At 41.1% G+C, this 17,524-nt stretch overlaps 1 protein-coding gene across 1 annotated transcript; it reads right to left on the bottom strand.

Moving 5' to 3' along the window:
* Positions 1–1,067: 1,067 nt before the first annotated feature.
* On the bottom strand, positions 1,068–11,652 carry LOC128375991 (NACHT, LRR and PYD domains-containing protein 12-like). The gene is made up of 6 exons (XM_053336380.1): positions 11,379–11,652; positions 5,845–7,690; positions 5,164–5,337; positions 3,347–3,520; positions 1,809–1,855; positions 1,068–1,597 (listed from the first exon to the last, which is right to left on the bottom strand). The coding sequence occupies exons 1-6, from the start codon at positions 11,650–11,652 to the stop codon at positions 1,068–1,070; spliced, it is 3,045 nt and encodes a 1,014-aa protein (XP_053192355.1).
* Between the last annotated feature and the right edge of the window lie 5,872 nt (positions 11,653–17,524).

The raw sequence follows: 17,524 nt of genomic DNA, 5'->3' as shown, positions 1-17,524 counted from the left end.
CACTTTTCACAACAAATCACAGTGCATTGCTCTTCAGCTACAGCGTGTTGGGTTAGGGTTAACCACAGCTCACTGGGCCTACCGGTGTAAGGCCTCCACAATGATTCCCATACCTGCACCAGCTGTCTTTTAAAATGTCAAAAAACACCTGTCATTTTGCTTTCTTCCACTTGTGTTCAGCTTTTCTGCACTCTGACAGCAGGAGTGGTGTCATTAAAACATGGATCAGATTTAGGTTTGGAATGCATGACTTTAAATGGAGCGACAGTATCCAGGATATTTTGGCAGGTGTGGTAAAATAGTGAGGTCAACTCCTCAGATAAGACAAACAGAGGGAACCTGAGTGAGTCTCAGCTTGTTTAAAAGCAGTACATAACCGTATAGTAGTGGAAGGGTTAAACCTACAACAGCACCAGGCTGGAGTACACAGTTTACCAATATGAGAGAGGAGAGAGATTTCCAATAAAACATACATATGATCAGAGAAAACTGTATTTTATACTTTAATGTTAAAAACAGTTAGACTACATAATAAAACAAGATCTATTGAGCCCACGCTCTTGTTTAGGATCTGCTCACAGACTGTACAACATTGAAAGAGTCAATAAGATTTTGAAAGTCTTTCATCAGGACAGCAGACATGAATATTAAAATCTCTGATGACTAGAACACTGTCATAATTTGTTCATCAAGCATTGCACACAGAGGCTGTAAATGCAAATGACTCAAATCAGAAACACATGTACAAAGGCCTTCTACCATTCAGAGACATCTGAGGCCATCTGGTGGATAATGGCAGCTATGCAGCACAGAGCCAGTCTGTGACAGGATCAGGACATGTGCATGTGTGTGGAACCTGATTTTAGTGGGAATACATACTTATTTACATGAGAACATTTTCAGATTCCAAAGTGAAAAGAAAAGACTGAAATCTAACATATTTGGTGTCGTACAGAAACAAATGAGAAAAAAATAGAGAGAGACACTTCCACAGATTAGTAAGACTAATAAAAAATGTGTTTGTCATTAATGTGAATATTTCTCTACACTGGAGGAGAATCTTCCCTCTACAGAGACACTGAAGATCCAGACCAGAACCAGAACCCAGCATACAGAGGTTCAGTGAAGGTGGTTTTGAAGGTGTGGAGGTGGATCAGTGTGTCAGAGGAGACTCTGTAGAAGGACAGAGTGCCAGCAGGACAGTCCACATACACTGCTACTCTGTGAGAGACAGGGGAGGAGGAGGAGGAGGAGGGGATAAATTTTTCTCTGTTATCGTGACAGTAAAAGTAACCACCAGCAGAGCACCTGAGACTCCAGGACTGATCATTCCTTCCAAACAAAAAGTCATAACTGCATCCTCTCCTGCTGATTCCTCCATAAGTCACTGATATAAGAACTTCTCCTCTCCACTCGACCTCCCAGTAACAGCGACCAGTCAGACCTTCTGTACACATCAGCTGAGACCAGTGATGAAATCTGTCTGGATGATCAGGATATGGCTGCTTCTCTGTCACATGTGTCACCTTCCTGTTGTTGTCAGACAGTTTGAGGTTTCTGTTCACTGTGTTTTTGTCCACTGTGAGTTCACAGACATCTGATGAAGAGAACAAGACACAATACAGCAGCAGTTTATCATCAACACACCTGATAGATTAATTGTTGCTTTATTAACAGAGTGAGAATGACACTGAATGAGATTATAAACTTCATAACACACTGATAATTGAATGCAGTTGGACAAGCTTTTTATTGAAACTACTTTAACATGTGCTGCCTTGTTTTCATGACTCAAAATGAATACTTACACCTCTTTGGAACAGGTTTCAGCCTCTGTTCTCCACCATGATCCAGTCTGGAGGAAGAAACAAAGTCAGAATAAACCTTCAGAAGGTTCCTCATCAATGATCTTCATCAACCTTCACTCAGATCCGACATTAAGACTAAACATCTGCATTTATGAACACATGAAAGCATCTTCAGCATGTTTGGATTCTGTGAAGAAACATCAGAGCTGACCGACCTCAGAGGTCTGTAGGGTTCAAACTGGATCACATCACTGATCACACTACCTGCCTTATTCTATTAATTCACTCTCAGAACGACTGGACGCTGCATCACTGGTTATTCTATTTGAATTGTGTATTAGTTAAAGTCCGTGTAAAGTAAGAATAAATATGCGTTCTGAGTTTGACATACCATAGAAAAGTGTGTTGTTAACCACCCTGCCAAATTTGAATGATTAAAAAAAATCGACAAATATATGGAATTAGGCTTCAAAGTTGTGTAAAAATCAGCCTCTTTCTCTGCTCCCAAACGCTGAAGCCCCCTACCCAGTGTCACCTGTCAATCAAAGTCACCACCTCTACCAGAAATGTGGACGCTATGTCTGAAAGCTTTCTGCTGCTAGCTCAGCGGCTAACTCAGCTAACTGGCTAACTGTAGACTGTAGTAGTAGTAGTGTGTGCTGAATGTATTTCTACCTCTACAGCAGCAGGGCGGGTTTATGCTAATCCTAGCTCCATAATTCAAATCTAAATGGTTGAAATGCTTTTTAAACCTTTTTTAGAAATACATTTATGACCTATTTAATGTGTTTAGAAGAAAATGTCTGAATTCACTTTACACGGTCTTTAAGAAATATAATTGTTTCTTTTGTGCACCATCACTATGATACCTGGACAAAATCCAGACTATCTTCAATAAACCTTTGTTTAAATGTAATCACATGTAAAAAATATAAAATATTGTAATAGTCGGTCCTTGTTTTCATGGTTACGTGCAAGTCAGAGTCAGCTCCCCTCCAGTCCAGCAGGTGGTGCTGATGCACGAGAAGCTGTTTAGTAACTGACAAAAACACCAGGTGAAGCTTAACATTAAGTGTTTAGCAGCTAGTTAAACACTACTTAAACTAACACAAACACTCTGATGAACATTTGAGTGAGACAGTTTTTCGTCTTTGTGGACTCACGCACATCATTCAGTGTCTGAACTGATCAGGGATCAGATAAACACAACAACAGCACGTTACACCTCAAGTATTAAAGTTAAGTGTTTTAAAGTAAAGTAACTAAATCTGGAGAATTAACATTCAGTATCAGAATGCATGAATTAAGATCATGAAGCTCTAATTTGCAGTGAAAACAGGAATGTTATGCATTGTAGGTGCTGCTACATGATAACTGCATGATCCTGGTCTGATATTAGTTCAGAGGTCAGCCTCAGTGGGAACAGAGACCCTCAGCACAGCGATTACTGTGCTGCTGGTACAGACTGTGAACCAACAGTCCTCAGCTTGTCAGTGTGGCAGAGAAACAGTGTGTGAGCTCTTGTTGTCTGTTCATACCTGAGAGTGTCCAGTCTCCAGCTCGGATCCTCCAGTCCAGCAGTCAGGATCTTCTCTCCTGAGTCTCCTGGATGATTGTAGCTCAGGTCCAGCTCTCTCAGATGGGAGGGGTTGGCACTCAGAGCTGAGGCCAGAGAAGCACAGCCTTCCTCTGTGATCATACAACCTGACAGTCTGGAGACAGACAGACAGATACACACACACACACACACACACACACACACACACACACACACACACACACACACACACACAATGATTGGTTGACTTATTGATCTGCTTAGTGTTTCATCCGATTAAGAATATATAGGAAAATGTATTCTACTTAGCCTATAAGAGTATATTACCTGTATCATATATTTCATGAAATACAAAAACTTGACCATACACCATTTAATTTCTAAGGTACAACAAGAACATCATTGTAATCTGACCTGAGTGACTCCAGTGTACAGCGTGGACTCTCCAGTCCAGATGACAGCAGCTTCACTCCTGAATCCTGCAGATCATTGTGACTCAGGTCCAGATCTCTCAGACTGGAGGACCGGGCACTGAGAACTGAAGACAGAGCTGAACAGCTTCTCTTTGTCAGATCACAGCCACTCAACCTGAATGAGAGTTAGTGACAAAGACAAACATCGACACTTTTCCTGTTTTAAAAGTTAAAAGAATCACAACTTCAGAGTTGTCTTCTCTCTAAGTCATTAGTATCCTGGTCTATTAAGAGAATAATAATCAAGTGATTATTTTTACTATTTTTTTCAAGGGAAAATAACATTATACAAGATAAGTAAATATTTCAAATATGAAAGTCATGCCATTTCGATTACAGTCATTTAGACAAATATGCCTTGATCGCTTTGATTTGCTTTTACATATAAATCCACCTGAAGAGGTATAATACCACTGATGAAACAATATAATGGATGTTCCATTAAACAATCTAATCCATTAATCTAGTAAACTTCTACTTTGATTAGTTGGGAACACATTGTTGACAGTTCATACCTGAGAGTGTCCAGTCTCCAGTGTCGATCCTTAAGTCCAGCAGACAGTAGCTTCACTCCTGAGTCTCCTGGATGATTGTAGCTCAGGTCCAGCTCTCTCAGATGGGAGGGGTTGGAGCTCAGAGCTGAGGCCAGAGAAGCACAGCCTTCCTTTTTGACCAGACAGAATGCCAGTCTGGAGACACACACACACACAGATCGGTTGACATATTGATCTGCTGAATGATCCATACAATTAAGAATAGATAAGAAAATAACTAATAACCAGTATGTAATTTCTTGAAATTTACTTCCAGACGGTTGGCAGATGTTGACTTATATGTTCATCAATATTCAAATGCTCATCTCTTTAAAAAGAAGTTGAATCCTGAACTGATATTAATGATATTTCATTGAGCTAATATGTTACAACTACATACATCAACAACACACATGACTGAAGGTGAATATTAATCCCACTCTTATCAAAACTCTTTATTAGTCCAGTACTTTTATCAAAACTATTAGTGGTTCTTTTTTATTGCTGTGCAAGAGAATTAATAGATTCAGTTTCAGCAGATACATGTAGCTTGTTTTTGTTACCATTACAGAGGAAAATACTGCATTGATGTAAATGCATGCTTGTGGTGATTTAATAAATTAGTCTTAGTCAAAAAGTTTTATTACACTTACAGTAAGTATAGTTGTTGTAAAAATGTGCTCTACTTAACTTTATGAGACTATATTGCCTGTATCATATATTTCATGCAATACGGAAACTTGACCATACACCATTTAATTTCTACAACAAGAACATCATTGTGATCTGACCTGAGTGACTCCAGTGTACAGTTTGGACTCTCCAGTCCAGATGACAGCAGCTTCACTCCTGAATCCTGCAGATCATTGTGACTCAGGTCCAGATCTCTCAGACTGGAGGACCGGGCACTGAGAACTGAAGACAGAGCTTCACAGCTTCTCTCAGTCAGATCACAGCCACTCAACCTGGATGAGAGTTAGTGACAAAGACAAACATCGACACGGTTTCTGTTGTTTAAAGAGTAAAAAGAATCACACATTTAGTTTGTTCTTTTCTCTGTAAGTCATGAGAATCTTGGTCAAATAAGAGACTTTAAATCAAATGATTATTTTTATGATGATTATTTTGAAGGAATCTAACATTACACACAACATTACACAATTTAAGTCAATACTTAAACAGTGCAAGTCACACCCTTTTGATCACAGTAATTTAGAAAGATATGCTTTGATCATCAATAAGAACTCGATAGAGACGGCTTGGTGGTTAAGGTGCTGTCTGTTTAAAACAAGAACTAGATTGTATGAGCTAATTTAACTAGGGTACATTAATCTGAGAAAAGTATATTATGGAATAAAATGGATTCCATTAAACCAACTAATCAATTTGTTGAATAAAGCTCTACATTTATTGTTTGGGAACAACTCTACACATGTGGTACAGTGAGTATCTGCAGTTATCTGTGTACCTACAGAGCTTTGTTGGAGGCTTTGACCACTGGCAGCAGCCTCAGAAGAGCCTCCTCTGAAGCAGAGTATTTCTTCAGGTCAAACACGTCCAGATCTTTTTCTGATGACAGTAAGATGAAGACTAGAGCTGACCACTGAGCAGGAGACAGTTCATCTGTGGAGAGACTTCCTGAACTCAGGAACTGTTGGATCTCCTCCACTAGAGAACGATCATTCAGTTCATTTAGACAGTGGAACAGATTGATGCTTCTCTCTGCAGACACATTCTCACTGAGCTTCTTCTTGATGTACTTGACTGTTTTCTGATTGGTCTCTGAGCTACCTTCTGTCTTTATCAGCAGGTCTTGTAGTTTATCCTGATTGGTCTGCAGTGAAAGACCCAGGAGGAAGCGAAGGAACAAGTCCAGGTGTCCATTTGGACTCTGTAAGGCATTTACGATGGCAATCCTGTGGATCTTTGTTGTAGAGGTTTTCCTTAAAAGTAGTCGCAGGTGTTGGAGTATTGGTCGTGGTAAAGGCATCACATTTTTGTTGCTGTTGATGAGTGACATCTTCACATGGAGAGCAGCAAGAAACTCCTGAACACTCAGATGAACAAAGCTGAACATCTTTTTGTAATTTTTCTTCTTCCCACGTTCCACTTTAAAGATCTGTGTGAAGACTCCTGAGCACACTGAGGCTCCACTGACATCAATGCCACTCTCTTTCAGGTCTTTCTCGTTGAAGATCAGGTTGCCCTTTTCCAACTGGTGGAAAGCCAGTTCTGCCAATGATTTAACGTACTGAATGCACTTTTCTGGTCCATATCTATCTTTTGTCCGATCAATCTGAAACACCAGGAATTCTGTGTACATCTCAGTCAGGGTCTTGGGCAGCTCTCCTCTCTCTCTGCTCAACACATCCTCCAGAACTGTAGCAGTGATCCAGCAGAAGACTGGCATGTGGCACATGATGTGGAGGCTTTGTGATGTCTTGATGTGGGAGATGATGGTTCTGGCCTGCTTCTCATCTCTGAATCTCTTCCTGAAGTACTCCTTCTTCTGTCGGTCAGTGAATCCTCTGACCTCTGTCATGTTGTCAACAAAGTCTCGAGGGATCTGATTGGCTGCTGCAGGTCGTGTGGTTATCCAGATGCGAGCTGAGCGTAGTAGTTTCCCATTGATGAGGTTTCTCAGCAGTACTTCTACTCTAGTTGACTTTGTTACATCAATGGAGCGAATACCTTTTCCATTAAAGTCCAGTTGAAGGCGGCTCTCATCCAGTCCTTCCAAAACAAACAGAAGTCTGAATGGACTCTTGTCAAAGTTGGTGTTTCCTGATGACTGCAGAGTTGTAAAGATGTGATTTAGAGCCTCCTCCTTGATGTCTTTAGTTTCTGGGATGCATTCATGAATGAGCTCTGCCAAACTAAACTTTTCCTCCTTTAGTGGATTCAGCTGACGGAAGGTGAAGGGGAAAATGAGATGCACATCTTGATTGGCTCGTCCTTCAGCCCAGTCCAACACAAACTTATGTACAAGGAACGTTTTTCCAATTCCTGCGATTCCATTGGTCAGAACTGTTCTGATGGGTTTATATTCTCCAGAAGGGTCTTTGAACATGTCACTGGGTTGAATTGGTTTCTCTGTGTCTGCTGGCTTCCCTGCTGCCTCAATCTGCATGATCTCATGCTGTGGGTTGATGTGTACATCACCACCTGCTGTGATGTACAGCTCTGTGTAGCTATCAACCATATGTTGCTTATCTGCAGTCCACCCCTGTGGTGCACACATAAAGCGGTCATTGAGGTTTGACTGAAGACCGTCTTGGTAATATGAGATGTGTCGTGGTTCTGGTACTGGAATCACACCTGTGTCAAACATACATAGAAAAAAACAAAGATTTAGGGGTCATCCAGACTAATCCTCATGAAAAAATGCAGCCCTTTCATTCATTTGAATGAAGTCAGTGTGTTGATGCTGTGTGCCATCACAGAGGGCTTGGCAAAGCACTGCAGTCGTCATTGAGAAAAAAAAAGTTGAACTGTGCTCAACTTTTGCCTCAACTCAATGTCATCCACCATGGTGCTATGTTGGCCAATCACATACATGTAAGCACACTTTCCTAGTGGATTTTATAATGTAAATTTCAACTCTGTACTTCAGTATTATCACAATTAAAGATAAAACAGTTGCCACTGTGATTCCAAGGTAGTAAAATCTGGTACTGGTACTACTGCCTCCAGGAAGTACCAATATATACTCACACTTTAAAATCTGACTCTGTCATGAAGAGTGGAGCAGAGCAGGTGGACCCAGATGCAGGGCAGGCAGGAAATGAGGAATAACTCTTTATATGAGGTTCAGATGAGCAGACAAAGTAAGAGTAAAACTGAGCAGAACAGACAACACTAACAAGGGCATGAGATGGAGGTGGGGAGATGGCAGTAGAAACTCAGGTCATTGGAATAAGGTAATAACACAGGAGAACAGAAAAGGAGCTGATTGGCTGGGAAAAACAATGACGGCAATGCAGGGCTGAGAAGGCTGATACTAGACAGGTGTGTAGAGAAGGCTGAGGAGGAGCACAGGAACACAGGAGGAAAAGCACAGAGCGACAGAAAAACTCAGAAACACATCTTCATAATAATCCGACATGTGTAAAATCATTGATGTTGATGATGATGATGATGATGATGATGATGATGATGATAGGTCAGATTTTTAGTATCATCGTGAAGTTTCTTATTATGTTGATAAAATGCATAATCCAGACAGCACTGCTTTTCTAATGTATCCCTTAAAGAAATCCACCCACTTAAAAAGTTTAGCTTTGTCTTTCAGGTGTTCCACACAAACCAGAGAATACAGCAGCTTTACCTTCAGTCTGTCTGCTGTCACCACCGGGGTACGCATGATGAGGACGACGAGGAAAGGGAAGAGTGTGCAAGGAGGACGCTCTTCTGTTCTCGAAGGTGTTCCCAACATCATAGACATCCACTGAGGTACAGAGAAAGAGAGATTAGACCTCTGTTTTCATGAATAAAGCAGTGCAGTCAAGTGTGTCTTAAAGCCTGGCAGCACTCTTTTGGTAACTTGGTGGCTGGTTCACCCGGTGCACCAGTTGGGTGCTTGGATATAAGGTAGGATCAGAAAGAATATGTTATCACACATTATAGGTGGGCATGTTAGAGGCTGTGACAGTCAAGTCCAATCACATTCACTACTTTCACCCTGTTTTAATCCAGGGCTTTTCTGTTTTCTGTCTGTGACATACACACATAAATACACCTGATCAAATATCTTAAAATTAAATGTATGTTTCTGGAGCTGCTGAACAACTGCTATTCTCATTTTTTCTGTGAATAATGGTGGACAATTTTATTTAACTTCACAATGATCCTAACAATAACCATCTGCGGTCAAAGACCACCTGGTATTGGTCAATCATCAGGTCTGCTGTGCGTAGTTGTGGCTCAACAGTGACATCTCTCTAACTAGAGACTGCAAATGGAACAGATACCTTCAGGTGGCTGTAAAGATATGAAGTTTTATAACAAAGAGTCCACGCCTCATACCTTCTCAATTTCCGCACAATCAGTACTTAAGTCACACCCTATCCGCTCTATCCCGCTTCGTCTCATTTCTTATATACCACAGCCACGCTCAGTCATCCCAGCTTCCCGGAGCCCTCGGCCTCTTTTCCTCTGACAGCGCCACCGTCATCAGGCAATCACTTCTCTACTTCTCCAGGGCAAGATCCTGCTCCCGGTGATCCGGAGCCGCTGCTCCTCCCCACCGCCCCCTTTCCATCCCTCTTGAGGTCCAAGGCCAAGGCCACCGGTGGAATGGCCGCGACCGGCCGCAAAACCGCTGCCAACTTTCCGATCGTCAATCTGCTTCGAAAATATCCGGCAGGACCATTGCCTGCCTGCCACTTCCTCTTCTTACAATGAACCATCACAACTCCCCACCATATCTGACATATCTGTCCACTCTCCCGACACACTCATCTTCATTCATTCCACATCGGCACCTGCTTAAACTTACATCCACCACAGCACTACTGATATTATAAATGCTCACGTGCCTCCGTCCTCTAGAAGACTTTTTGGGGTCTGCAACTCGAACTAGACATCGAGACAGCTCGCCCACCCAGAGTCTCATCCCGCCATGGTTCCCTCCACACACCCAACTAGAAGACGAGTACGGCATCCTGAGCCTCCTCATCGACCCGGCACCCGGCTTCAACTTTCATCCACACCACACACTATACCTCTATTTTTCCTCCCCTATCTTACATCCCATCCCTTCCCCCATCCCCATGACCCTCACTTCTCCCTCCCAACCCTACGACCCCTCAACCCTAACCCCTCATCCAACCTCTTCAACCTTTCGACCGTTCATCCCTTTAACCCTCATCCCCTCAACCCTTTTTCCTTCCACATAATAAATATTTAAACTCATATCTTAGTTGGCGTGGTCTTTGTTAGTAAACATCACCTGGGTGAAGAAAATGTTTTTACAACAAACTCTGAAGCTGTGATGTTGGTCAGTAAATTACTATTTGATTTCACAAGACTGGAAGATGATTCCACATGAAAGGAAATCACTGATTTCCTCTCACACAGTCAGTGGCCTTCATCAACACCCCTTAGTTTCACTCTCACTGATGTTTCAGATTGGCTTTCAGTGGAATCCCACTCAATGGTTTGATCTACAGTGAACTTGAGGAAGAGCCTTAATAATGCTCCTCTATTTATTCAGTTGAGATTTGATTGTGAATCAAGAGCCAATACAGAATTAAAATTCCCAGAATGTAGCTTTGTTTTTCAGGTGTTCCACACAAACCAGCAGCAGCTTTACCTTCAGTCTGTCTGCCGTCACCACCGAGGTACGCATGATGAGGACGAGGAGAACAACGAAGAGTGTGACAGGAGGAAGCTCTTCTGTTCTCTAAGGTGTTCCCAACATCACAGATATCCAAAGAGATACAGAGAAAGAGAGATTAGGGCCTCTGTTTTCATGAATAAAGCAGTGCAGTCAAATGTGTCTGAAGGCCTGGCAGCACTCTTTTGGTAATTTGGTGGCTTAGTTCAGGTGTTCCACACATACTAAAGAATATAGCAGCTTTACCTTCAATCTGTCTGCCATCAACACCGAGGTAAGCATGATGAGGACGAGGAGGACGGGGAAGTGTGTGGAAGGAAAAAGGTTCTGCAAAAATAAAAAAAATTAAATGTATACATATAGATGAATCCTGTGGCTTATTGCTCCCATCAATTCCTGCTGTATCAGAGAGGAAGTGAAGACTTTTCCACTGACAGTGAAAGCAGAGATGTTTGTGTTAATCATGGAGGACAGATGGAGGTCCGTGTGAATGTGGAAGTTCTTCAGTATTAAAACTAATAAATAACATGAATGTAACATTTCTGTGTGACCTCCACAGTCTGGATGTGAGAGATGCATCTTGTGTGAACAGGTTAATATCTTGTTTCAGTATCTAAATGCAGCTCTCACCCTGCAGTGACATCATGTTTCTGTCTTCCTGTGACTGACCTTCTGGTCCTGAGATGATGTCTGGTAAACTCTGCAGCAGATCATTCCTGTTGATCGTCTTTAAAAGCTTCTTGGTGACCTCCACAGCTCCAGGAAGTTGGTAGGTCTGCACCATCAGATCCACGGTGTGTCGTCTCTCTGCATTCTCCAGCCGGGATGCTTTGATGGCTTGGTGCTCTTCCAGAATATCAGGCTCCTGCAGACACCACTTGAAGTGCTTGAATTCCTCATTTTTCAAATCGTCCAGAGTGTTCAGCAGGTCCACCTTCGTCATCATCGCTCCCTGATAAAATCACAGAATATTTTCAACATGAAGGACTTCTCATTCACAAACACCAGTCCACTGCCAGACTTTCTACTGTGCTCCATGGTCATTGTGTTGAAGTCTCTGATCCTGCTGCTTCCCTTTTGGATTCTGCTGACTTGTTATCGACCTCTGCTTTGAATCAAAAAAGTAATTAAAAAAAACTTTTATCTTACCTGCTCTGTTGCTGAGTTTTGTGTTTGAGTCCAAACATCATCTTCCAGAAACCCTGGAAAATCATAAATATATCACACATGTAATGTACAGACAGAAAATAATAACTCATGTAAAATGAAGGTGTGAAGAAGTCACAGAGAGCTGAACTTTCTCCGGTGTAGAGAGAACCATCGGAGGAAGTACTGTCAGTAAAGCAGGAACACAAGGCTAAATGTGCAGTAATATGCTTAGTTCAGCAGCAACAAGCTACCACCAATCAGTGAATTAAAATTTTAAGTGGGTTTATTATCAACAATATTAAAATGTGTATATCAAACCCACACGAAGCAATATTTAATCAAAAAGACGACTGTATAGGACTGACGTTTGTAACATTCGTAATATTAGCTCTCCATCTGCGTACTGTTACGACCCCTCCCTTTCTGCTCGCCATCATGCAGTTGATTACTTCCTGCAGGAGTTGGCAGTCAGACACCTGGCTAGGCCTCTACCAAGGTGATAAATGCCTGGTCTCATTCTCTCTCTCTCCCTCCCTCCCTCCCTCCTAGGCTCCACGCCACTACATTCTGGGTTTGTTGTGGCGTTTTCCTTTTACACTCAACAGCAGCACACAAATGTCTCACTCATCCACACACTACATTCACCACTCTCCACACCTCATGCTTTTTGTATATATGTTGTTTTAGTTACAATAAAACATTTTCATTTGGCACTTCAAACCCTGACTTGTCTCCCCTCCTTTTCACATATGTTGTGAAATCCAGAAACCTGCATTTTTTATTCCAAAGTTATTTTATGATAAATAATTAATTCATGTTTAACGTCTAATGTCTAACAGTCTTTCTTCTGTGGTCTCTGGGACAGGCGCATTAACTGAGACGTTGAGACAACAAGCTTGTCGTTAGGGCTCTTAGAGCTCTAAGCTTATGCTGCTATAGGCTTAGACTGCCGGGGGACTCCCATGATGCACTGGGCTCCTCTCTCCTCCTCCCTCTCTCTCTCTATCCATCCATCTATATCCATTAACATTCATGTTCTATTAATGCATCAATAAGCTAAACTTCTTCCCCGGAGTTGTCTGTGCTTTCTGGTGTCACAGGTAATTTGGGCCTGGAGACGTCCGGATGACAGATTCCAGTCCCGGACCTTCAATGTACTTCTCTCTCCTCTCCTTCCTCTCTCTCTCCTCTCCTTCCTCTCTCTCCTCTCCTTCCTCTCTCTCTCTCCTTCCTCTCTCTCTCTCCTCTCCTTCCTCTCTCTCTCTCTCCTCTCCTTCCTCTCTCTCCTCTCTCTCTCTCCTCTCCTTCCTCTCTCTCCTCTCTACTTCAACAGATGGCCGCCCACTCTCTGTCTGGTTCTGAGGGTTCTTCCTGTTAAAAGGGAGTTTTTTTTTTCTTGCCACCTGAAGAATTCAGTTTAGACCTGCTCTATGTGGAAAGAGAGATAACTTTGTTGTGATTTGGTGCTCTATAAATAAAGATTGATTGAACATCAGCTGTGTTTGTGTTTATTTTCTGTCACACTGTGTGAGACAGTTGCAATTGCTATGCAGATTTGGTGAACATGGAGTTGAAGGCAAGATGAATTATAGACAGGTCAAAACACAGGCAACAAATAATAATAATGATTAAACTGATTTTAAGCAGATTTCATGTTAACTAAAGGACACAACAACTAAATAAAGGTGTGATTAGAGTGCTGTAATAAACAAAGTGTTAGTTTAGAGGTGAACACACTCATGTATTCAGGTTATTGAAGGTGCTTTTGCCCTATATTTGTTTCCTGTTTCCTGTTTACAGAAATGGTTCATGAATATATTAACAGTATATATAGTTTTTGTTCATTAGTTCTTTTTGATGAGTTCTAGTCAGCGGTGCCAGAGAGCCGTTTCCAGCAGCTATGAGCTTTCAGTTGGGTTTATTAATAAGGAGATAGTTTTTATCTTAGCTCAGAGTCACGAGATCATCCTCAGCATCCAGACTACAGGAAACTGGAAAACATCTGGATGAGGTGATAGCAGATGCAACGCTGGTTAAATCTGCGGTTAGTTCAGCAGGACACCACACGCCCTGTCCGTTTTGACTGCTCCTTCTTTCCTTCCTCCCTTCCTTCCTTCTTTCCTTCTTCCTTCCCTCCTTCTCTCTTTCCTTCCTCCCTCCTTCTTTCCTTCTTCCTTCCCTCCTTCTCTCTTTCCTCCCTCCCTCCCTCCTTTCCTTCCTTCCTTCCCTCCTTCTTTCTTTCTTTCTTTCCTCCCTCCTTCCCTTCCTTCCTCCCTCCTTTCCTTCCTTCCTCCCTCCTTTCCTTCCTTCCTTCTTCCTCCCTCCCTTCCTTCCTTGACTCAAGGACAACAGGAGGGTTAAATCAAATTAATCGATCCTCAAAGTGGATCCATTCCAATTATATAAACTCTAGTTTGTGTTAATTTAACTTTAACTTATTGTGTTTTATCTTTTACTCTGTCACATCATAGTTACTCCCCTCATCCCCTATTTATCTTCTTCTTTGGGATGTAAGTTACAATATATAAAATTATTATCATAAACATTATATTGTCAGGAGTAACAGTATTTTACCTAAATGTTCTGATATATCAAAGCTATTTTCCCAAAATCTAAAATTCAAATCTCTTTTAAAGACTTTTTAACGTTTGATTGCTTTCTTGCTTTCTTTAATTTGTTTTGTTTATCTATTTTTGTTTGTTTCTTCTTCTCTACGTTGCTTTTATTGATTGTGTTTTCATTTATTCTGTGTGGGTTTTATTATACAGAAACACTGACAAACAGAAATAATCACCTTTATGATCCCGTCTGTTGCAGTGCTGCTATCGGCCACCAGGAGGTGCTGCCTTCATGTCTTCACTTCAGTAACCGTGGCAACACAGAGGCTGAACCTTCCTCCCATGTTGACTGAGGTTAAAGTAGAAGTGTCACAGTCTCTTCAGATCTTTATTGTCCTATAAGAGCATAAGACACATGAAACATAACAATAAAAACACAACGAGATGCTTCAGAGTGAAATAAACTGCAAAGAAAACAGCAACAAGAGGAAATAAAGGTAATAAAACTAAAGCATTAAACTGTGAGAGGAACCATGATCTGATCAGCTTCTGTGTGTTAAATGTTCTTTATGTCTTTTAACAGCCGGTTTATTTTCTCTTCATTGAAAACAGAGTTACACTTTTATTTAATGTTGATGTTGCAAAACTTTGTACCAAATAATTGAACGTTGCTTAAAAACAGTAAATAGTCAATAAAACACCTTCCTTCCTTCCTTCCTTCCTTCCTTCCTTCCTTCCTTCCAACCCATCACATTATATCAACTAGTGTGGCATGATCTTACATTATAACTTTTATATTAAATAAAGCTAATGGAATACTATTGTTCTAAATATTACATTTCATCTGGTTACCATGGAGACCAGGAAACATTTACATGTTTTAAATGAAGTCATTATTAGTATAAGTCCACTTAAACACACTGTAGCTGATCACATATTTAATATCTATCATTCTTTTGTGGTTACACCATTTGACATTTTGTGGTTACACCATTTGACATGTTCAGGAGCATTCAGTCTTTTGGTATAAAATGGGTCAAATGTCATTTCAAATCTCTCTTATTGATCTTTTTTTAATATATTGATTATATTGAACTGGGCGTAACCTCCATGATGTCTTGCTGCGGAGTTCAGTCTCAATTCAGTCCCTCCCTTCCTTCCTTCCTTCCTCCCTCCCTCCTTACTCAGTCTGAATTTATCTAGAAAACCAACAAAAATACTAAATGTACATTTTAACAAACCTGATGCTGCTTTTAAAACTAGTTTAACTGATTTTAGACTCTTATTTATCTCTGACCCGCGTACAGAGGTTTACTGGTGTTTTAGTGAGAAAAGATTTGAAAGACGTCATCATTTAATGTTTTTAATGTTAAAGGTGAAACACAGTTCATCTTTAACTGTGTTTAGTCCACAGTGACTTCTGGAAAACTACCTTTAATTATAATCATTTCTTTCTCTCAGGATGAACTTTAATAACTCGACTGTCGATCCAGCGCCATCTTCTGGTCCAATTGTTAATTTTTCCAATGTTTTAATTTTTAGACACTGAATTTACGCGTCTCGTCTTTGACCCATGTATCTGTCTACAGGTGTGGTCAAAAGTTTGCATACACTTGTAAAGAACATAATGTCATGGTCGTCTTGAGTTTCCAATAATTTCTACAACTCTTATTTTTCTGTAATTGGAACACAAACTTCTTTGTCACAAAAAACATTCATGAAGTTTAATACTTTTATGAATTTATTATGAGTCTACTGAAATATAACCAAATCTGCTGCGTCAAAAATATACATACAGCAACATGAATTATCAATGTTGGTTACGTAGAAAGTTGTGTGAATGAAATGAGCTTCATGGCCTCTGAACTTCTTGTGAGTGATTATGATCGACTACAGCTGCTGACTCCTCTGAGTCTATTTAAATACGGCTCATCTGATACAATCATTAGACTTGGCCACAAACGCTACGATGGGAAAGTCAAAGCAGCTCAGCACAGAGCTGAACAAGCGAATCATTGACTTGAACAAGTCAGGAAAGTCACTTGGATCCATTTCAAAGCAGCTACAGGTCCCAAGAGCAACTGTGCAAACAGTTGTTTGTAAGTATAAAGTGCATGGCACAGTTGTGTCACTGCCACGATCAGGAAGAAAACGCAAGCTATCACCTGCTTCTGAGAGAAGACTGGTCAGGATGGTCAAGAGTCAACCGAGAACCACCAAAAAGCAGGTCTGCATCAGAAGCTGCTGGAACACAGATGTCCACAGTCAAGCATGTTTTACATCGCCATGGACTGAGAGGAAGCCCTCGCTCCATGGACTGAGAGGAAGCCCTCGCTCCATGGACTGAGAGAGGAAGCCCTCGCTCCAGAAGAGGCACCTTAAGGCTCGGCTGAAGTTTGCTGCTGATCACATGGACAAAGATAAGACCTTCAGGAGGAAAGTTCTGTGGTCAGATGAAACAAATTGAGCTATTTGGCCACAACACCCAGCAATATGTTTGGAGGAGAAAAGGTGAGGCCTTTAACCCCAAGAACACCAAGAACACCAGGCCTACCGTCCAGCATGGTGGTGGTAATGTGATGCTCTGGAACTGGTGCTTTACAGAGTAAATTGGATAATGAAGGATTACCTCCAAATTCTTCAGGATAACTTAAAATCATCAGCCTGAAGGTTGGGTCTTGGTTGGCTGTTCCAACCGGACAATGACCCCAAACACACATCAGTGGTGATGTAATGGCTCAATCAGGCTAGAATTAAGGTTTTTGAACGGCCTTCCCAAAGTCCTGACTTAAATCCCACCGAGAACACGTGGACAACGCTGAAGAAACAAGTCCATGTCAGAAAACCAAAACATTTAAGAGGTAGTGGTCAAAGATTCAGCCAGAAGCTTGTGGAAGGCCAAGGGACATGTAACCAAATATTAGCATTGATGTATGTATCTGACTCAGATTTGGTCATATTTCAGTAGACCCATAATAAATTCATAAAAGTATTAAACTTCATGAATGTTTTTTGTGACAAAGAATTTTGTGTTCCAATTACAGAAAAATAAGAGTTGTAGCAATTATTGGAAACTCAAGATGACCATGACTCTATGTTCTTTACAAG

This window comes from Scomber japonicus, chromosome 2 (genome assembly GCF_027409825.1).
Source record: "Scomber japonicus isolate fScoJap1 chromosome 2, fScoJap1.pri, whole genome shotgun sequence".
Lineage (NCBI taxonomy): Eukaryota > Metazoa > Chordata > Actinopteri > Scombriformes > Scombridae > Scomber > Scomber japonicus.
This window is presented reverse-complemented; position numbering and strand designations above follow the sequence as displayed.